This window comes from Biomphalaria glabrata, chromosome 17, assembly GCF_947242115.1.
Source record: "Biomphalaria glabrata chromosome 17, xgBioGlab47.1, whole genome shotgun sequence".
NCBI classification, from domain to species: Eukaryota; Metazoa; Mollusca; class Gastropoda; family Planorbidae; genus Biomphalaria; species Biomphalaria glabrata.
This window is the reverse complement of record NC_074727.1, coordinates 10586842-10610506: the sequence shown is the minus strand read 5'-3', so window position 1 is coordinate 10610506 and position 23665 is coordinate 10586842. Positions and strand designations below refer to the sequence as shown.

Below are 23665 nucleotides of genomic sequence, written 5' to 3'. Positions count from 1 at the left end.
ATTGAAAGAGGCTAACGAGTTAATTGTAATGTTCTGATTCAACTAGGGGTCTAATTCGTTGTATAAACAGTATGTTTATTATTACCTAGCCCAAATGCAATGGAAGTTTTTTTTAGGATGTATATAGTTTTTAAAAATCTTTTTTTTTAAATATCTATAAATAAAAGTAATGAATTGTTTTCCTTCGTGCCAATATTTAGCGCCTAGAATTACATCGACATACATTTACTTTCTTTATGGATTTCACGAAACAAGATTTGAACGTTATAAATCAACTGTCAGACTCTTTAGACATGTAATGTAAAGTAACATTATTACACCAGATTACAAATACATAAACAAACAATAAAATACCCTGAAAGTCACAAAGATATAGGTACATTTCTTATTTCCACCCCACCCCCCTAGCGCCATTAAAATACGGAATGTTTTGCCTGGTTCAGCCAGGAAAATCCATGACTTTGCAGAGATTAGGTCTCTAATTAACTTGCACAGCTAGATTAACACATGGATACGAGTAGGACGTAATTGTCTTCACTTTTGAAGGAACATCTGTACTTTATTATGTAAAGCATGATAATAAGAGTCATTAGCTAAAATTATGTGTACTTTTTGTAACATTTGACTACACTTTTGCCTAATAACTGACATAATAATGCAATAAATGGATACTTAAAATATGTTGTGTGTTCTAGTGTTCTAAATTTAGAGCTTACTTTAATAATGTGCTAGCTATTAATGATTGTATGAGTTCTTTTGTTCTCTTATCAAATGGATATGGAGAATCAGCCTATAGATCAATAACTGTATGTACAAAATGCCAAACTATGGTCTATATTGGTAATAGTGTCTAGTTCTGCAATTCTAAGATTATCGTAATAACAAAAAAAAGTAGTGTTACTATATTTGAGTTTTACGTAATTTTAAGCTTGATTTTACATAGTGCATTCAATGCTATATAAGCAGGAGGTGTTGTTTTTTTTTATGTTGAGGGAAATTATTTTCAACCTTTATTTTATTTTCAAAACGTCTACCGTCTGAGATAACTTTTAACTACTGTTGAAAAAAATACTTGAACTCTAGCTGATAAACAAAGTAAAATAAAAATTTGTGTGATTTTTTTATATGTTGTGTTCTATAACATAATGTCTTTAATTTGGCCGAAACAACAAAGTAGTGTGGGGCTGTTGTTGTAGAATAGAGTTTTATCATTATTAAACATCAGTGACAGACAAAGGAAAGCATAATGAAATATATATAGCCAGTAAAAGACCATGGACAATACATGGACCATGGACTGAAGACATTTGGAAACTATTCATAAAGTTAAGAAGCCATGAAATACAAATGTAGCTCACCATTTTTAAAACTCTATTGAAGACAATTTAAGAGCCAAAGTTAATTTTTTTTTGCTACCCACGCGGAACTCATCCTCAAACATGGATACGATATTTATACCTCAATGTTCATCATCTCCTGTATGCAAGGAGAAACTGGAACTTCTGTCGAAGCTTCTAGACGCCAAAGGTTTAAAAGTATTTTATGAGTCAATTGGTAAGTAACGCAATCTCTGTTATTAAACTCTATATTCCTTTTTTTTTATTATTAAGAAACAACATCCCACAAGCACCAACTCAATATTGCTAGCGAATATATAATACGATGATAGCCAACTCAATTTTTTTTTATCACCAACTATCAAAGGATGTCAATAAGAACAAAACGACAATCTTTTACTGCAATATCTTCCTAAAAGAACAAACAAAACAAGGTTACTAAAGAAAGTTTGTGTGGAAACAAAAACTCAAAATCGGCCCCCGAAGTGGTCCACCCAGGCAGGCTTCAATATTTTCAGAAAGAACATCCGAATGAAATTATATCAAAGACAAATGAGAGATTAAGAATGGAGAAAGAAGGTTCCAGCAGATCAAAGGATAGGTGAAAGTGAATGTAAGGTTAGATGTGAACCTGGAATAACTAGTTCCCCTTATAGACCTTATGGCCTATAGGGCAGATGATGTAAAGTTCATCTGTTTTTGTGGCCTACGGTTAACGAGGGTGTCATGTAACCAGCCACAACGACCAGCCGCCTTTGCTTTTCCCCAACTAATGTCAGGTACCCATTAGAACTGAGTGGACTCAGAGGCGCCCAAAGATTCCAAAGTTGAAAATCCCTGTCTTCACCAGGATTCGAACCCGGAACCCCCGGTTCGGAAGCCAAGCGCTTTGCCGCTCAGCCACCGCGCCTCCCCTGGCCTAACTGCTGTCTTATAATTGATCTAATTGTTTCGAGAGAGCTCTCCGTGCATGCAATTAAAAGGTTTAGGAAAATGATGTTTATAAGATTACTATGCCTTTTAAATTAGGTCTAACTTGTAATGCATACTAATTAGCTTTTTCTCTTTAAAAGTGCTTGCATAACTGATTTTAAAAATTAGATTTTTCGCTTTCAGAAAAAAAAAAGTAACCGTTGTATCAGAACTTTGAATGGTCTAAAATATTGTGATGTCGGATTTTCAATATATTTTCTAGTTTACGAGATCTAAACGGGACGGACGGACATACGGATAGATGGATAGACGGACAGACGGACAGACATTTCACACAAAACTAATAGCGTCTTTTCCCTTTTCGGGTGCCGCTAAAAAGTACTTCCTACTTAATATAGTAGACGTTCGTGGTTCATAATTATTATATAAACAATCGAAGCGTATCCTTATTGCATGCAACTCTTGGTTATAAAATCCTTAAAATTAAAACATATCACATGTTAAACAATACTTCTAAAACTTTACGTGTCATGTCTCCTAGAAAAAGACACATTCCCCCCGAATCCAAGGCAACTAGGGGCTCTGAGTTGCTGTAAGCTCCTCCTGATACAAGCTTATTCCAGCATTATGAGCTTTAGAAATACACTCTAAAATGCACAATTTTTCCTAATAAGGAAAGTGAAAACCAAGAAGATATGAAGCGGATTGGTAATATAGTAGTGAGATATTCAAGACAAAATGGAACTGATATGGAATTGATATATGTAATCTAATCCTAGTGTTCAGTAAAACGTCTTTTAGAAGATTTCCTTTGTTCACTCATAATGTATATGAAAGCTTTTATGGTCTCTTGGACACGATTTCATGCTCTGACTGGATTTGCTTATGAGAAAATAAATTAAAATGTGTTCTTTTAAAACATTTAAAATCGATCTTGTTTCAGAGACATCTCATGAATACTGTTCATTTTGTAAGATGAAACGACGTCACCTAATTTAACAATTTAACTGTAAAAACGTTAATAGTAATTTTGTTAATTTAAAAAAAAAAATAATTAAATACCATGCAAATAGTGCAGATTATGTTCTAAAAAATGTACGGTCATTGCGCCAGATTTCACAGAACAAAGAAACCCTGTGTTAAGTAATTTTATTTGTTTATGTATTCTATTCATTTTATTGCAGCACAAAACACACGTAATACCTTCCAAATGCGTGTGACCAGCCACCATTAGGTATTGTCTCTTAGTCTGGAGACTAATGAAGAGTACACTATCTTAAATGAGTACGTAGTCCAGGGTCGCAACCTGCAAAATTCGTTACATTCAACGCAGACAAAGCTATTGTCTACCGAGGCTCTATTTAAGTTTTATTCAACGTCTGTGCCTGTTTTCTGCGTTAGCTTTTCTTGTGGTCTAAAATGAATGCAGCCTTGTTATAAGTTCCTTAGTCACTATAAGATATAAGGCTAACCCAGTGGCTTCATTTCAATAAAAAGAGTCATATGTACGTGTCTCTAGAATAAAGTATTTCTTATGAACGAAATATGAAACTGAAATCTCTGCAATGTAAATACATCCTTACACCAGCATGTCAGTTGATTAAACTATAAATCTATATCTTATCGCTGAAACAGACAGAAATGGTTTGTCCAGATTGTTGGTCCCATATCAAAGTGTTTTTTTAAACCTGTCTTGACCTGTCACATACCATATTTGCGGTGCTGTTGTCGTTATCTAACTTTAAATTGTGTTGTGTTTACGTTTCCATATCGCATTGCTGTGTCTCTCGATCTTTAACATCTTTAACTTTTGCCGACTAGTCCCCTCGGTGGAGGGGGATGCCTGGCGCAGCGGGGCTCAGGCTGGAGTTGTGACTCCACAAGTTTATCTGCATTTTTGATACAGAAATACATAGATCGATAGATAGATTAGATTAGATTAGATTAGATTATATATATATACTAGACATATGTTACCCGCGACCCGCGGGTCTTTATTTGCGCATTACTTTCGATATAGTCACTGAGAGTGTTTTGTAACAATTAAACGAAATAATAATGTAATAAGTAAAGCGAATGTGTCAATGTAAAAATGGCGTGAATGAAGCTATCAAATCAAAATAACTAATAGGCTTAAATCCATTTTTTTTTCAAATTAAAACATTTGCTTGTAGGCCTACATATATTTGATTAAAATTTGAGATGAATAGACTAAATTTTGTATGTTCATGTGTATAAAGTAGATCTTGAGGTAGACATTGATCTAAATCTACACTAATCTAGAGTTAAATGTGTTGCGCATGCGTGACCTTATTTCATGAATGAATATAGGCCTATCTCAACACGGCTACGCAGCTTTAGCGAACAGCGAACGAATGTATTAAAATGCTTTAGAAAAACAAATTTGAATGTTAATTTGATTAAAATATGAAATGAATGGACAACTATATTTTTTTTTGAGGGTCTTAAGTTTGTTTTAGGGCTACAATACATACACTACGGTCTAAGTTGGTACCCAAGGAACATTCCTGCCTAGTTTTATCAAGATTGGTCAAGCGGTTTTGATGTCTATAAGTAACATACATACATACATACATACATACATACATACCCCTCACATTCTACTTTATAATATACTTTATATATATATATATGGAGAGAGAGAGAGAGAGAGATTCATAAAATAATAGATCTCTTGAACTGCCGATCGGACATCCATAAAAAATTATGTACACTTATTCCTTTTACCTCTTAGGTTTCCATTGATTTGCAGACTGAACTCCGCATTTCGATCGTGCCATTGCATTTAAATTTGTAATACATCTAGACTAAGAATAATAAATTTGTGCGATTATAATTACTTTTACCGATTGTTCTCATATAGCGCAATTTCATGCTTTCTTACTTTCTCAATGCGTAATGGTCCTATCACTTGTCTGGACAAGTTAGGAAAAGGGGGGATCTCTGGAGGAAGGTTGAAAGCTTTTGAAATGTATTTTATAAAAACAAAAAGTGTACAACAAATCGAACTAGAAGCCACAGGCCTCCTTAAGGCAATACACTAACTGATGTGCCAGCGAATATGAGAAAAAGGTTTCATAGCTGTCTTTCGTTAGTTTTAAGGTAGTTTTACAAACCAAATAGCGTCTTTGAAAGTCTGCATATCTCATTACATTCTTGTACATTTTGGCTCTCGTGAGTGTATTTCGACAATCGCAGACCATCACTTGCTGGAGATCGAAGAGAGATTAATCAAGTCATTCCTGAAATATGCGCTATCTGAAAAGATGTTAAAGATAGTTCATGGTAAGCCTCGTCATAGTCAAATACAAAGTTTCGTTTACAAGGCCAATAAGAATATACAAAATATTTAAACAGCAAACATTAATAATAATGATTAAAATAAATGTCCAGATGGTTTGCCGTATTTTTTCTGTTTGCCTGGAACACTAGATACCGCGAAGGATACCGCCAAGTCGTATTGAAAAATAGGTCCAGCATCATCCTTTTGCCCAGTGATCAAGTTGCGAAAATTGAAAACCAAGAACAACTCTTAGAAATTGCTAATACTTTCAAAACCAAATAACAGATAATACTTCCGACGACAGAAAAAAAATCAGACCTGTTGTAATACCGAAAACCATATTTAAAAAAAAAATTGAAGAGAAACTGCCATCTACCGAATCATAAACCCCATTAGTAACGAACCATGCTGAGGTTACTCTCTTAGAGCCATTAGAGTACGTGAAAGTAAAAAGCGGACAGTGGGCCATATGTCTACCTTGTCCCCGTAAAATGACAGCCCTAATCGAACATGAACCAGTTCTCTCTCTCTCTCTCTCTCTTCTCTCTCTCTCTCTCTCTCTCTCAAATCCTTGTCCTGATCGCCCTTCATGCATAACGCGGCATTCATAAAGAATGCGGTCTACTGTTTCTTCGTCCTCGATGCAGTGTCGACACCGTGCGTCGTAGTTTTCCCGAAACCGTCCGAAGTAAGCACAAATTGGACATTGACCGACTCGGAACTGGGCTAAGACTGCCTGTTCTTCACAATTAAGTTGCAACCACGCGTCCTTTCAGTCTGGTCTACTCAGTTGCCCATGAAACTCATGACCTTTATTGAAAGTATCCTAGTTTGCATTAAACGCAAAGCAATGAATTGAAGTGCATGTGTTGTTAATTAAGCTTTCTCCTCTTTTCGACATATATTGTAATGTGTTTGAATGTATTTTTCATAGAAGAAAAGGAAAAAAAGAGATAGAATAAGAAGAAAAAGAAAGAAAGAGTTTTTGATTTCTATTTTTTTTTAAATAGTTGGCTCCAAAGTTATAGATTTGGAACAAAAATTAACAACATCGTCCTTGACAATTTTGCACAAATGTCCCAAGTTTTGGAATTTTGTAAGTAGTACATTTGTTGAGACTTATATTTAGTTCATATTTTTATTTCAATGTGTTTTTAATGTAGTATATTATTAGCTTTTAATATTTTAGATAAATAAAATCATTAATCTATCTATCTATCTATCTATCTATCTATCTATCTATCTATCTATCTATCTATCTATCTGTCAGTCAGTCAGTCTGTCTGTCAGTCTGTCTGTCAATCTGTCAATATGTCTGTTTGTCTGTCTGTCTGTCTGTCTGTTTGTCAGTCAGTCTATCTATCTATCTATCTATCTATCTATCTATCTATCTATCTATCTATCTATCTATCTATCTATCTATCTATCTATCTATCTATCTATCTATCTATCTATCTATCTATCTATCTATCTATCTGTCTATCTATCTATCTATCTATCTATCTATCTATCTATCTGTTTGTCTGTCTGTCTGTCTGCTTGTCAATCAGTCAGTCAGTCAGTCTATCAATCTATCTATCTATCTATCTATCTATCTATCTATCTATCTATCTATCTATCTATCTATCTATCTATCTAATCTATCTATCTATCTATCTATCTATCTATCTATCTATCTATCTATCCATCTATCTATCTATCTATCTATCTATCTATCTATCTATCCATATATCTATCCATATATCTATCTATCTATCTATCTATCTATCTATCAATCTATCTATCTATCTATCTATCCATATATCTATCCATATATCTATCAATCTAACTGCATGTCTCTCTTTTTAACAATCTAAAGTAATAATTTATTGATATTTCAGATAGATAAAAATAAAATAGACATACTTTTAAAAGAGAAAAAAGACTTGTATCAAAAAGTTTCTTGTGTTTATTTCGATGGCATTTCTGATCCAATTGTCGATGACAGCTCACGCGTACGTTTTCAAGATTTTTTTGGTGATCTATACCTTCAAGAGATCTTCACAGATTCCGACCTTAAGACATATGTCGACAACATTTCAGCACTTTTAAGAAATGAAGCGAAGCATAGTGACACTGTAGTCCGTTTATCAACTTTCTCCATGCCAAACAACATTGCGAGCGCCACATTTGAGGATCATATTTCAGATGTATAAGAATTATGTCAATTGATTCAGCATATAAGAGAGTCAAGAATAGACTATTACAATACGGAGGAAGGTCAACTAATGCCAAACGACTCAGAATATGCAACTGTCAGGGTGTACGAAAAAGTATCAGAGTATGATCAAAAGTCAATCCTTCTATTTGACTGTAAGTCAATTTTCAAACCTAACATTAATAACGTTCACACTTGTGCAGTACATAGATGGATATTGTCTTTACCAAATATAGGAATATGAAAGTGACACACATAATTACTCGAAAAGAAAGGCTGTCAAAGATTAAATGTGGACTGGCTGTATCATAAAAATATTTTATGTATGTATGTATGTATGTATGTATGCATGTATGTATGTATGTATGTATGTATGTATGCATGTATGTATGTATGTATGTATGTATGTATGTATGTGTGTGTGTGTATGTGTATGTGTGTGTACCAGTAATATGCATGCATAACAATTACATTTGCGCTATAGGAATGGATCTTAAAAATTGTTCGATCGTGGATTCTTCTTCTTCTTCTTCTTCTAGCCAGTTTAAGCTGCTGAGCTGTCAGCTCTTTTGCAGACTGTGCCAAGGAAAAGTAGTGTGCAGTTTTCCTTAAAGTTGTACAGCTCTGCCGTACAGGGTGTTGGTTATGTTGGGCTGTAGTGGAAGTAGGGTCTGTCTAAGGTGGATTAGGAAGAGGCATTCAAAGAGGATGTGGTTTACGGTTTTATAAGGGTGGGCGCAGTGTCTGCAAAGGGGGAGTTGTGTAGGATTTATTTTGTTCAGATGGTAATTTAACAGAGGTGTGTGTCTTGTTCTTAGTTGGAAGATTGTAGATTGCTCTTTGCAGGGGAGGAAGTTAATACTGTCCAGTTTGTTAGGCGTAGTCATTTCTCTGTACATGGCTCTGCCTGTTTTTCCTGATGCCCATTAGTTTAGCCAGTCCCCTTTGTGATTGTTGACTAAGATTGACCTTAGCATGAGGTAGTTAACAGGTCTATCTGGTTGTTTCATAGATGAGCCTGGCTTTGAAAGCTTATCTGCCCTTTCGTTTCCCATGACGCCAATATGTCCAGGGATCCACTGTAATGATGTTGATGTTTAATTTTGTCATCATCTGGTGTATTACAACTATTAGTGTTGTCAATTCTCTTTGGCTTTTTGAGGTGCTGCTGTGAAGTGCTTGAAGAGTGGATTGGGAGTCTGTAAAGACAACAATATCTGATCGTGGATCAAATTAAGCGCACTTTCCAATTCGATCACACAACTCACTTTATAAAATTGGTGATTTCTATTTCGTATTTTCACGAAAACTAATGTTCTGATTCTCTACTTAATTTTATTCCACCCAAAAAATTTTGTTCGCATGAAACGCAAAACAATGAATTTAAAAAGTAATGAAGTATGATTGTTCCAAATTTCAAGCTGCTATCTATCGGGTTTATGAATTAGAGAAAATCGAAGACACACGAATTCATTTTTTTAAAACATTATTTCTGACATTTTTATGGTCTAGTTTCATACACATACAACGCCGTAACTCCTCTCTTATGTAACACAGAGAGATATTCGTTGTTTACGTAAAAGTTTATTATTAAAAAAAATGATATAGAATTGATATATAAATTTACGGCATAATTCTCTACATTATTTTATTTCACTAAAAGTTTAGTTTGAAATCATCTAGATTCTAGATCTAGACTATCTATCTATCTATGTGTATATCTATCTATCTATCTATCTATCTATATATATATATATATATACACCGTGCTTTTTTTGTAAAAAAAACAACAATATTTGCCGGTACTCAGTGATTAGGTGCCAGTACTCAGTATTTGATTGCGTAACATTTCACTACTAAAAATTACTAATGTACTTTAAAATATAAGAAAAGTAATAATATTTTTCAAAAAAGGTGCCTGTACGCCGTACCGGTGCGTAACTTAACAAAAAAGCCCTGTATATATATAATATTGTTTTTTTTTAATATTTGTTTGTATTTTGTTTGTTAATATGTGAAATGTATTCTGTATTTGTCCACAGTTGATAGGCTGTCGTCCCTTGAAGAACTAAGAGCCCACATCAATTATGTTTTGAAAACTAGCGATAGTGTTAAAATACAAATTAATCTGAAGTTTTTAAAATATACGGTAGAGTCATCGAGATTTAAAAAAAAATTATTTGATATGCATGCACCTCAACTCTATCTATGTGTCTGGTATGTTTGTACACATTAATTCTCCCACCCGCATTCTCGGATCAAGTTGGAAGTTCGTACGATTATCCATACATTAATCAATTTAAAAAATAATACATTGATTAATTAAATAGTACTAAATATTTATTTTGATATCAGAAAAGGAGAAATAAATCTAAAAGTATTGAAATATATGACTACATTTGGAGTTATTCCCCTTAATAAGTATTTTTTTATATACTATGATTGCCATTCCTCAATAGATATTGCCAACATTAGAATCAGAATAATTTCAAACATTTTAATTCTTGTCGCATAAATATAGTTGTAGCAGTTAAAAATCATTGTATAAAAAAAACGAGTGACGAAACGCAACGTTACGCCATTGCAGAATCATAGATATTGCTGTGGTGAACAAATATTTTACATTAAACTGTTATTTGAAAAAATACCTTCAACACCAAACCAAGCTTTTAATCAGGTTTTGTCATGATGGCATGTGGAAAGTGATGAGAGAGAGATGAAAATAAACATCAATGATCAAAGCCCTATATTAAAATGCCAATAGCTCAGTACTTCTGAACAACTAAACACGAGAGCGTTTTAGGACATCCAAAGGAGTGTGATAAGCATGTATTTTCATAACCGTTTTTTTTTTAAACATATTTTTGAAGCATTCTTGAAACTCTAGAAAAAATTATTCCTAGCTCGACCATAGACGTGCGGCAATCTCCAATCTCAGCTTTGCTGATGATTATGCTATAGACCTCATTAAAGAAAATGCAGCCCAGGTGCTAGATTTTAATTTAAAATTGTTAAAACTTGCACGGTAATCGGGCAGAAAAGGAAAGTACTAGTTTGTGGTGGAGATAAACGATAAGTTGCATACAGTGGATTGTCCAAGCATTAGAAATTTACTCATTGAAATACAAGAGTCAAACATAACAAGAGCAAGTGGATCACAACAGATAAAAACTCGTTTAAGCTTGGCATTCTCCGTTATGAGCAAATGGTGGAAAACCTGAAAAAGTCACATCAATTTCCAAGTAAAATTAAAACTGTATTTTCGTTATTACAAAATATCACTCGTGGTTGTGAAAGTTGGACACTAAACACCAATGTTAAAAGGAGAATTTTAATATTTGAGAGCAAATGCTACAGGAATAAGCTGCGTATCAGATACCAGGAAAAACAACAACATGAGTTTGTGCTTTTAAAAGTCAACACTCTGGTTGGCTGAGCGGTAAAGCGCTTGGCTTCCGAACTGGGGTCCCGGGTTTAAATCCTGGTGAACACTGGGGTTTTTAAATTTCGGGATCGTTGGGCGTCTCTGAGTCCACCCAGCTCTAATGGGTATCCAATATTACTTGGAGAAAAAGTATAAGGCGGTTGGTCACTGTGCCACATGACACCCTCGTAGGCCACAGAAACAGATGACCTTTACATTATTTGCCCAATAGATCACAAGATATGATTCCCTGTCAAGGTACAGCTGAGGGAGATCGAAGAAAGGGTCTTTTTAAGAAAAGCTGGCTGGAGTACATTTTAGAATGGACCGGCCTCTCTCTCTCTCTTGATGAGACTCCTGCTGACCGGAAATGTGAAGGAATCTGGTTAATTGACTTTAACAGCACCCCTTCGACAAAAGTCACAAGTGGAATAAGATGAATAAAATGGAAAAATAGTTTAGTTACTCCAAGTACATAATAATAATTAATTAAGTACAAATATTTGTAAGCGTCTAATTAGAAGAATTAGCTAATCAGTCAAGAGCGAGTCAAGAAATAGATTAAAATATTTTATATTTTAACACTTGTTCTTCATAATTATATTTTCTTTTGAATTATGCTTTAACAAAGGTATTGCCAGCTATTTACGACCGAGAAATGATACATGGACTTTGTACCTTAGCAACATGCGATAATCTAGACCTTCAAAAACATGCACACAATTTTGCAGAGCGTCTGCTACTAAAAGAGAAGTTTGACTCTTCGTATTCCGGCATTTCTATACTGGTAATATAAAAAGTAATATTTATAATACTTACATTGCTCTGCTTATGTCTAGTCAAAACAAGATTACAAAGAGAGTTTGTGTAATCAGACAAAGTATTAGGCGACCCTAGACGAATCTGAGCATAACAAGTCATGTTCTTGTTTTGCTTAAACATTATGTCAACGAAATTAAAAACAGACATAGTCCTACATCTTTAATAATGGAAACCACAGTTAGATTCTAAAAAGTATGGTCATCTCCACTTTTATTTTGCTTTCCTAATCTTTATAAACGAAAAGAATGGGTAATGAAACTGCTGAACCTTAATGTAATATAATTCATGAGAGCGATGTCAAACGACACTTGTTTGGCGTTAAAAAAAAACCGTTGCTCATCTCGGGATAGTTGACATTGCTCCTTCTACTTGAAACTATTGGTCCATTTTGATTTTGGTTAAGAAAAAAAAGTATTTGCAGTGCATCTTCTCGCACAGTTACGTTCAGACGTTTTACATTCCAGTTCTTCGTAATTGAGTTGAGTCTGATCAAACTGTTCTGACTGGAAATATTGGTTTGAAATTTTAAGGTTTGCTATTTCTCATCTTCTTTCTTCCAGAAGGATGAGTGTTTATAATATGTTAAAGATATTGTACAGTACAGATATTTTATAATAATCTCATTTGTAAAAATTAATTGTATATTTTTTGATGTGATAAAATTTTTTCTTTGGCTCACTATAAGAAACAGAAAAAAACAACATTGCAGTATTAAAGTGATATTTATGATTTCCTTGTGATTGTTACCTAAACGTTTGTTAACAATGGGTGCAGATGAATGTATTAATCATCTTATTGGGTGCACCTTTCGTCAATAGCTACTTTCATAGGGTATACAATTTTATACTTTGTTTAGCATAAAAAAAATAGAAAAAGGTAATTTTCTAAACATTTAATACTAGCAGAAAGAGCAAAAAGAGAAAGAAAGGTTGCTTCATTTTTCTCCAGGTCAAGTTGAAGACAATGCTGATAGAGTCAATAGAATTGATGAGGTAAATTTCCATACAGACAATAATGATTATTATTATTATTATAGTTATTCTTTTGTAGACTATCAAGTTAAAATTCATTCGAACAAGATTAAAATTAAAATTCAATTTTTTAAAACTGTAAATACTTTTACAATTTTGTTTTGATTTCATTTTTTTTGTTCTTTCAAACATATTACAATTACATTCGTTTTTCTCAAAGCTTTAGCAATAGCTGTTCTTTACCAATTACATTCAAAGTGTCTACATAAGGACATCGATACAGTAGATGATCGCAGGCTCTATACTGTACTTTTATAATGAGGCATTAGTTCTATGAGTTTTACATCACTTTAAACCTTTCATTGGTCTTATGTGTTCAATCATGGGTATATGTATTTTTTTATCGGACATAGTAAGGCTGTGACATAGTGTTTTATTGAACGGGGTTGCAATAATGAATTACCTAAAATAATTCTCCAAAGATTTTCAGAGAGTTCAAAATGTCTGCATGGTCTTTGATTTCAGTCAGGACAAAAGCTTTGATCCAAACAAGAAAGAGCTTATCAAAAGAAAATGTTTACTTCTGTACTGGGTACATCTAGACATTGTGTTACAAGCTAGGAGACAAGAAGATCTTGGAGATGTCAATCTCAAATTGAGGTATGGCCTACCACTGTAAGACTGTGTGGACTCCGTGAATGGATGGTGTGCCCTCTTTTGTCATTACAAACATTCAAACACGTATATATGATTTTGACTATTACTATATGTACTTCTTTATTTTTTATTTATTTAGTATAGCTTTTATATGGCGCTACTTTCATTTGTGGACCGGGAAGGGGGTATCTAGGAGTTGGTTTTCCGTACTGCCCGAGTCGGGTGTCGAACCTCGAGCCCCCTTCTAGATAGCCAAGTCAAGCCATGTTCAAGCTTTATCAATTTGTGTAAACAAAAAAGTTTGCATTTTAACGAGAAATTAGCTTACAAAGGGAGTTAGGGAGATGAATATAACTCATTGACAAACCTTAACAAATCCCCATATAGACAAGAATATTGAAGCCATGGACTTGTTTTGATTCAATTTAAAACAAACTAAGCAACCTTTTATTTTTAATGAGATTTCTTACGTGTATTGATTTTTGCCCGGATGAAGAAATTAGCTATTCAATAGCTTTTCAACTTTTAATTCAAAATGTGACAGACCGACAGACAGACGACTCGAAAAAAAAAATCGGCTTTTCATCTTAGAGAGGTCGCAAATGTTACAGATTATTTGAGACTTTTTGGGAAGAAAAAAACAACACTTGTGTTCAAGAAATTCATGCCAATGCAAGAATCATTCTACAATTAATTTTGAACCTTAGAAAAATAAATGTCTTCGCTTCTACTTGATGTAGTTCTACAATTACAGATTTTATGCATTAGGATTTTTTTTTCAATTGAGTACAGACGTACATTTATGCTTACAGCAATGCTCCATTTTTGTTCTAGTTTTTATTGTTGATCAGTAGAGGAGCTGGTATCTGCATTACCTCAATGGAAAGTGACCCAGGAATAAACGGACGTGAATGATCTTGTTTAGGGGGGCCTTCCGACAGAGTGAAAAGCCAATCCTTCATTCTGGTCAAGGGATACAAATCCTTTTCCGGGTCAAAGGTTCATGAAGGGAATTATCTCTAACCTTTTTGGACATCTCGATAAGGTGGTATCTGAGAGAAGGTTTCCGTGCTGCCTTTATAAACGTAATTTAAAAATAAATTCTGTTCAAGTCGGGATTAAAGCATATTCCCTATGATGTCTTATGCTTGTTGTAAAAGCTTACCCCGACTAAAGGTTTTCATTAAATAAGTGGTGTAAATTTATTAAAAAATCTGCTTGCATTCTTAATTTTAAAAGATAGACGTTTTGCTTTCAGAAAAGAGAAAAGTAACCGTTGAACTAGAACTTTGAAAAACAACAACATGTTATTGGCGTTTCAATATATTTTATTATAGGTTTTTGTTATCTAAAAGGCACGAACAGTTAGACGGACGGGCGAATAAACACAAAACTACTAGCGGCTTTTCCCTTTTAGGAGGCTACTAAAAAGTAACTTCTTTTATCTAAAGAACAGCTTATCCAGATTAATAAATCGTTTACTTCAATGTCAAACAATTAAATATGTATAAGAAATGATCATGATAAAGGTCCTTTTATATAAATGTAAAATCATTTTTTTTATTTATTTTGGTAAAATAAATGTATCAACAATGTTCCCAGCAGATCACAAGAGCAGAAAGAGCCAATCAAGATGTTTTTCTCATCCACTAATAAATATTTAAGCTTGTCATTTGATGAAGCAAGGCAGTTCCAGAAAGATGTGCTTCAGTGGAATGTTCAGGATGAAACTATCGTAGTGGGTCAAAAAGAATACAAACAATTTTACAGCATCGTCGATCTGTTGAAGCAGGTAGGTTGAACTGTTTCCAGGCGTTAGTGTCAAAGATTGAAGGAAATTCCCTTTCGCGTGTACTTATCTTTAACCAGCGGCTCATGGTATACATATATAAGTTTAACTTACAGTCGTTGACATTGTTTAGTGTATCGTGAAAATAAATCTCGAATAGACCCTAAATCTAGTTCTAGTTCTATTTGGCCACGTTATTTTTTTTATTAAGATTATATGAACTCACTCGGTCTGTCTATTCAAAAGTTTCTACACGTTATTTCTTCGACACCCAATCTCGGATCGAGTTGAAATTTTCCCAAAATATTTCTTTGCGCCTGAAGACCAAAAAAAATCAATTAAAAAAACATTAATCTATTAGCTACTCAACTGATGATCTTAACATCATCTGCCCCATAGATTGAAAAGGGAACTTAGCTTTACTTTAACTACAAAGTAACTATTGGTAATACATTTTTGTTTGTTTGGTATCTCAAACAAGGGATAAAAATTGTACTTGACTTAAGTTGTGGTATAAGCTTAATTAGTCCCCTTTATAGGTCAAAGTATGTGTCTTAGTGACACAAAACATGAAATAGAAACAATAGATAAACAATAGATAACTCTACAATCTTCCATGTTTATATACTCATAGCTAGTAGAGTGGTTACCGCGTTGGTTTGAGAAACAAATCAAACAGATACCCCGTTCTTTCTCCACCCAACCCTTTCTAACTGGTCCAGACAAGTGATAGGATCATAGCGTATTGAGAAAGCTAAAAGCATGAAATTGCGCTAAACAACAAACAATGAGTAAAAAAATATTTCTAATTACACAGATTTATTATTGTTAGTCTAGATCTATAACTCTGACAACTCCTGGCCGATATTGAACCTCCGCTGCCTAGAGGCTTTTATTTCTATATAATGCGAGTCGCTTTGTCCTTTTTTATTTCAACACTGATGCTCAATATAGTACAATGTACAGTATAGTACTAAACTGACATAAATCTAGCTAATCTATGACTTTTTTCTTAACAATTCCTTTTTACAACGCTTATGTCATCCCACTCTGTCTGTCTGTCTGGTGAAAAGTTATTTCTTCCACACGCATTCTTAAATCAAGTTGAAACTTTAAACAATTATTAATTGTACCTAACAAAAAATGAATCAATGAAAAAATCAAACAATTATTTCATTAATTATTTTGATATAAAAAAGGGAAATAACTGCTATTTTTTTTTTTGAGTTTTGTAGTTGTGAGTGCGGAGTTTTTCCCCTAAGATACGTTTTTTTTTTTTTTTTAAAGATTTTTTAAATATATTTTGCTTGTTATTTTTCGAATGTGAGACTGTATTAGAATTTCAATCAGAAGTGTAAACATATGCAGGTCGCAACTGGGCTTCCTTGGCCATGTGAAGCACTGCACTAAAAATATGCAGGTCGCAACTGGGCTTCCTTAGCCATGTGAAGCACTGCACTAAAAAATATTCAGGTCGCAACTGGGCTTCCTTAGCTATGTGAAGCACTGCACTAAAAAATATTCAGGTCGCAACTGGGCTTCCTTAGCCATGTGAAGCACTGCACTAAAAAATATTCAGGTCGCAACTGGGCTTCCTTAGCTATGTGAAGCACTGCACTAAAAAATATTCAGGTCGCAACTGGGCTTCCTTAGCTATGTGAAGCACTGCACTAAAAATATGCAGGTCGCAACTGGGCTTCCTTAGCCATGTCAAGCACTGCAATAATCTTTTTTCAAAATCGTAGACATTGCCATTATTATTATTAGGTAAACATTCTGAGCTTCAGACATAAATATAATCCAAATGTGTTTTATGTAGAAATATAATGATATAAGTTGAAAACAGCCTTGAAAATTGTAGGCTAAGTTAGAGAAATTGTTCCTTTGATAAAAATGTAAAACAAACATAGACTGATTAGAACTACATTTTTTTTCAGAACTTGAATGGCTTAATTCAAAAACATTATTGCCTTCCTGTCAAGGGTGCTCGTGTTCGAATTCCCACTTGTGACCTAATATTAGGATAGGTCATAAGACCAGTGACCTGTACTTTACTGGCAAGTTAGTCCAGTGGTACTTTGTAGTCCCAATTATATTATCTAGACTAATAACTGAGATTTCAGTTGCAACAAAAAAAAAAGGAGTTTATTTACAAACAAAAGAAAAAGATCATGAAAAATCTAAATGGCAATAAAAGCTCACAAAAGAAAATGACATAATGAAACAAAGCAAAGTAGCAAGACAGTTTCCGGTCAATATAATTAAAGAACCACCATCATAGAGGCACAATAATGTCTTATGCCGAAAAACCAAAAAGATGGTTTACAATAATATCATATATGCATTAACAATGAAATGACGTCATTCATGAGACACACTACTGTCTCATATCTAAACAAAAGATGTCTTTAAAAAAAACATACAGGAGAGGATAAGAGACTAAGTAGACGTATACCATTTACATAAACCAACTTAGTACTAACAAATAAATAAATTCTAATTAGCTCATTATCGAAATATTCTTCCCACAACAGTGGCACACTCCTCTTGAGTAACACAGCAATAGTACAACAACACAAGTATTAGTTATACATTATAGTCTAAATTGAAAGACTCAAGAGAGAGTGGCAATTGTAAACAGTTTACAGGGACTTAAATCAAGCAATAAAGGGGACTAAGTCTAATAAAAAAAATAAAGGTAGCCACACTTACTGTCCCTCTTGTCACACCACTCAAACAGATTTTTTAAAATTGATTTTGTAATGGCAGCATGGAAACTTCTCCCAGATATCTCCCCTGTCCTTCTGGTCCACACCATAGCGTTCTGAATATACACAAAAACTAATTTTGAAATAAACATTTCCAATAACACCAAAGTTATTTTTGTTCGATTAGATGTAGTAGAAAGAGAGTTAACATTTTAAAAAATAATTCTAATGATCTATTACACAGCGGTTAGAGCCATGTCTTGCTATCGGTAAATAGAATGGGCTTTTCACTATGTTTCCAAAACGTCTTAAAGAATCTTTTTTTCATCGGCAACGTTGGTTGAAAGTGTTTAGTTTAGTGTCTTCTGAATGTCCGTCTGTCACGGAACAGAACTAGAAATGCTATTGTAAAGCTGATTTCGCATTTTATATAAAAAATTATTTAATGTAATTAAAGACTGAAATGGCATTATTGATGATAAGTTAATCAATTAGTTTTAACTATAAAAAAACTATTATATAACACCGCACTTATAAATTATTATACATTAAATGTTCTTGCCTCAATGTCTAGGAGTCTCATTTTTGATAATATGATGTTTAGTTTATTTTCAAGCTAAAACTGAATAATTCTCAGTAATTGATCTTTAGACTTTTGTTGCTACAATTTTCAGATGTATCATTATCAATAATATACTTTTCAGTTTCTTTTGAAGTGACTAACAAGGCAACAGGGATTCTTTGAAATAATTCTTCTGATATGTTGTCAGTTTCTTTTTTCAAGTTAAAACCAACGGCAAAATGATTCTCAGTAATCGCTCTGCTGACTAGTAATACTTTTTATTTTTGTACCAAAAATTTAAGAATTCTTATTATCATTAATAGGTTGTTCATTTATCTATTTTAAATCGCTCTTCTGATATGTTGATCAGTTTCTTTCTAAGGGAAAAAACAACGCAAATGATTATCTGAAATCGCTCTTCTGACTTATGCTACATTTAGTTTTCCTTGCCTAAAGTTCTAGAAGTTTCATTATTTATATTATGTTTTTTCAGTTTGTTTTTTTAAGTGAAGAATATTGTCAATTGATTTTATTAAATGTTATTGTTTTAGACAACCAAAACAGGACCGTGGCTTGAATATTCCATGTTACTGTTACTAAGTTACTGTGATAACAAACATTTCTTTGTATTCCCTCTTTTAGAAAATTTCCTTGATAATTGTTACTGACGATTTTCTAAATACCTTTTTTTTTCCAGATGTTTAAAATTCAAAATTCTGGAGATCGCATATTAAATTGCTTAAAGAATCTGGAGAGCTATTTACTGACCAAGACAGGTATCCGGAGACAGAATGTTTCACCTCTTTGTACTGAGCTTATTAAACAAGGAACACTCCAGTTGCTGACATACATTTCAAGTTTGTTTTTTTTAAATCTTATCTTTGAATACATGAAATGCACATTTTTTTTAGCAACACTAACTTTCACACTTTTGCTGCGCCAAGTATTTTGATCCTAATGATACATTCTCGCTTTATTCTGCGTGAAATTAAATATTACATGAGGAGAAGCTTTCAAGTAATACTTTTTTTTCGAAGAAGATGGGGTTCAAGCAACACGAGCCAGTATCTATATTCTAGATGGAAAGTTTATGCAGGCATGAATAACTAGTGACATCGCTATACTTGTTTTTTTTTTTAAGAAATAATTATTTTTCAATCCTGTTGCAAAATTTCTCAAGTATAATGCTTTATTATATAATATTTTAATAGATCTTAGGAATGCAACTCAACGAAGTTCTACAGTAAATACGTGTTTATTCAACAGGGCAATCAAGTAACAAAGAGTTGTTTTTTTCTAAGCCTAACAATCCTTTCCCCAGCACCCTTGAATACGGACCAACGACAACCTACTCGGCGTAGCCCCAGGTCCCTATTACAGTTTTCAGACAGCACAAAGGACGGCTCCCTAATATGAACAATGCCTGCCCTTCCTAATCTTTTGCTGCCAATGTAAACACTGTACTCTATCCCAGCGTCTTTCTGTCCTTGTCAATAGTGCGCTCGTACGCACCACAAGCACTGGTGCAAGGCAGGGTTGCAACAATAATATTGTAGTGTAAATAATGTTGGCATAACAAAAAAAAAAGGATTCTTCAACATGTCGCCAACTTTTGATTTGACCTTTTAAATAGTTAGTTTAACTTTTGTATTAACTAATTGTTTTGTGTCTGGAAGATTTAGAAGAACGATGTCTTAAACAGAATATAACAGCAATATGTCAAAAGGTCCTGGATATACTTCGCATTTGCAAACGAAACGGCACTTTAGAGGTACTAGTTTTATATAACAAAAATTCTTTGATTAATTTATAAATATCCAATTACATATCTAGCTATCGGGATAGATAAATATAAATGAAAAAGTGAATATGAGGATACATTTAAATTCACGTTTACCTACTCAATAAAAAAATGAGATAACATTTAAACAGTCTCTCAATGACTGGTTGTTAATATTCACATGAACTCTACTTTATAGCCACTAGTTGCTTGACCATTGGTTTGTAACTACGTTGAAAGTCGTAGAGTCATAGTTTAATTCTTTCTCCGTATCGAAATTATCTGCACTTAGAAAATTTTATTTAGCAATGTTAAGAAGTGCGCAAAAATCATACACTTTAAAAAACAGTATCAACACTTCCTATAATGTGTATACCGGATACTCAAAAATAAGATAAGATAACTTTTATTGATCCAATCAAATGGAAATTCGGTTTGATTGCAATTGACAACCTCGGCTATTTAATACTAGCTATTTATAGTTTTTCTACCATAAATGAAAATCTCCAATGAAGGCTTGATATGCGTCAGATATTGTAAACAATGTGAGTGATTTCTATGATGAATGCAACAAAACATTCGTTCTTAGAAATGCAGCCTCACGGACTACCACCTAAATGTCGCCTCCCCAAAAGCCTTCACATTGCAGCCTTCCAAAACGCCTCCACAATGCAGTCTCCCGTAATATCTGTACAATGCGAAATTCCAAAATGCCTTTGCAATGCAACCTATCATGAACTGCCTTCGCAATGATGAAAACTTCCCAAAAATGCCTGGCTAAATTAATTCGAAATACAACCTCTCGAAATGCCTCTACAATGCAAGCTCCTGAATTTTGTTTTCTGCAATCCAATAGAAATGCCTCCGCACTATCAGAATAGTTCATTGGAGATTTTTACGAGAACTTAAACGTCGAGAACATTAAAATAAACTTCAATGATAATTAACTACACAAAAAGAAAAGATTGAGCTAAAAATGTGAGAGCTTTAAAAATGTGGATCTTCAGTACTAAGAAGTGCAACAACATTATCGTATTTCCTTAAAAAAAACAACTTTTAACACTTCCCCTATTTTATTCACTGGATACATCAAATAGCTATAACCTCATGATTACTCCGCAACAGATGGAAATCTCAAATAGATAAATACATTAAAATAGTTCATATTTAGTAAAATTATGTTTCATTAAAAAAATAGTACATTAAATTCTTCAAATGCATAAAAAAAATTGATTACAACAGATAACAAGAACCCTAAGAAGTTTGGTGTTTAGTCCTAAGAAGGAGGTACGCTCACTTGCTTTGCAATTTTTCGATGGAAAGAATGAGTTCCAAAAGTCAATTGAATTATTGTTCTTGGAAGAAGTGCAAGAGTATTTTCCAGCATTGAGAATACATCATAAATTAACGGTAGGGGACTATACTACAGCATTTTTCAAACTTTTAAAATGTTTTGACATACGTATCATAATTTAATGGACATATCTTGCGTGAACAGACCAGGCTGCAACAAAATGTTATATAATTTCAAATAATTTTTTTTTTTTCTAAATTAAAAAAAAAACGGGAAGAACTCCTCCATTACAACTATATCTCAATAATGTAGAAGTTTTTTCCATTACTCGGTATCAAACTAAATGATTAATTACCAATAATTAATTGACTGATTGGTTAATTTTTTTAATTGATTCATGCTTTATAAGGTACCCTAAATAATAGTTAAAAGTATCAACTTGATCCGATAATGGCAGACATAGCGAAAGAAATTGTCTGGTAGTAAGAAAAGTAAGCCATACATCTGAAGACAAAAGGGTCGGATGTCTTCATTGATAGCAAACAAAATAAATACCAGTTATAAATTTGCAAACTGGTTAAAGTTTTCAAAGCTGATTTCAACTCACTCTGTCTGTCTGGTAAAACGTTTTTACACGTTGTTTTCCCCACACCCAATCTCGGATTAGACTAAATTTTACTTTTTACCTGACAACGCAAGAATCAATTAAAAACAATAACCAAATTAGTTCATTATTGTTGGTAAATGGTTATTTCGTTAGGCATCTTGAACAATGGATTGAAATCGTACTTTAAAAAGTGGTGGTATAAGTTGTATACTTAAGGAATCTTGAGCCCTGAGTGAAATTTATGTTTTATGCATTTAAAAGCAATCATGTAAACATTCATCAAGATACCACTTTCTTCTCTCCCCCTTTCACAACTGGTCGAGACAAGTGATGGATCATAGCGCATTGAAAAAGCTAAAAGCTAAGTCTATGTCAATCATGCCTATAATTATCTACATGGCTGGTCCAAACTAATTGAAACAATTACACTTAATATAAGGTTTTTTTTAAAAAGTAAAATTTTTCATTTTCAGAAAAGAAAAAAGTTATATTTGCAAAAGAACTTTGAAACCTCTAATATCTGTTCTAGTTTACGAGATCTAAACGGGACCGACGGACGGACGGACAGACATTTAACACAAAACTAGTAGCGTCTTTTCCCCTTTCGGGTGCCGCTAAAAATGTTGAGCATTAAATATTGTGTCTTTTTTTCTGAAAACATCAACTGACTTTTAGCGCAAAAACTGCCTATAGCAAAACGGTTGTCGTCAAAACGGCGTCTCCAGAAAATCGCCTACTGTTCAAATTACTTTTTTTCAATGGAAACTAATGAATGACATATCAATTGATTTTTTAAAGCAATATAACTTTTTTCTTAAAGTGTTAGATCTAATAAAACTTACTTTATTTATGCATTTTTGCTCCCATGTCAGCCTCGTACAGAGCATATGAACTACTGGCTGAATATTTCGGGCAAATTTATGAAATCTAAATTTAGAGCAAGTGTGTACATCCCTTTGAAAGAAAACCTGATTACGTCCAACAGAACCAAGTTTGAAGACAAAAAAGATTTACTGAAAGAAAGACATATTCAGATATTATGTAGACTACATCACCCGAATATTGTTACCTTGTATGCATTTAATATGGACTGTATGCCAGAATTTTACATACAGGAACAGAGCAGTGAAGAGAATTCTAAAAATTTGCAGGTACTCTCACAATTCCTACTAACTCACACGTCTTAGAGAATAATTTATTTTTATAGCTTTTGGCTATCCTATCAAGGTGAAACATAAAATTTAAAATTTACGAAAGGTGAACTTAAAAAGTATTTAATT

General features: G+C 33.3%; 1 protein-coding gene across 3 annotated transcripts in view; it reads left to right on the top strand.

Annotated features, from left to right (window-relative positions):
• The first annotated feature begins 1435 nt into the window (after window positions 1-1435).
• The window catches only part of LOC129923607 (uncharacterized), a 26235-nt gene continuing 4005 nt past the window's right edge, over window positions 1436-23665 (top strand). For 2 of the 3 annotated variants that reach the window (XM_056015268.1, XM_056015270.1), the window contains exons 1-12: window positions 1436-1554; window positions 6585-6670; window positions 7455-7926; window positions 9814-9920; window positions 11827-11982; window positions 12966-13009; window positions 13514-13648; window positions 15248-15437; window positions 19402-19561; window positions 20381-20475; window positions 21727-21894; window positions 23258-23536. In XM_056015268.1, coding sequence (XP_055871243.1) covers window positions 7842-7926; window positions 9814-9920; window positions 11827-11982; window positions 12966-13009; window positions 13514-13648; window positions 15248-15437; window positions 19402-19561; window positions 20381-20475; window positions 21727-21894; window positions 23258-23536 — 1419 coding nt within the window. In that variant the 5' untranslated portion in view covers window positions 1436-1554; window positions 6585-6670; window positions 7455-7841. The remainder of the gene's footprint in view (window positions 1555-6584; window positions 6671-7454; window positions 7927-9813; window positions 9921-11826; window positions 11983-12965; window positions 13010-13513; window positions 13649-15247; window positions 15438-19401; window positions 19562-20380; window positions 20476-21726; window positions 21895-23257; window positions 23537-23665) is intronic. The other variant, XM_056015269.1, reaches the window with a different exon arrangement.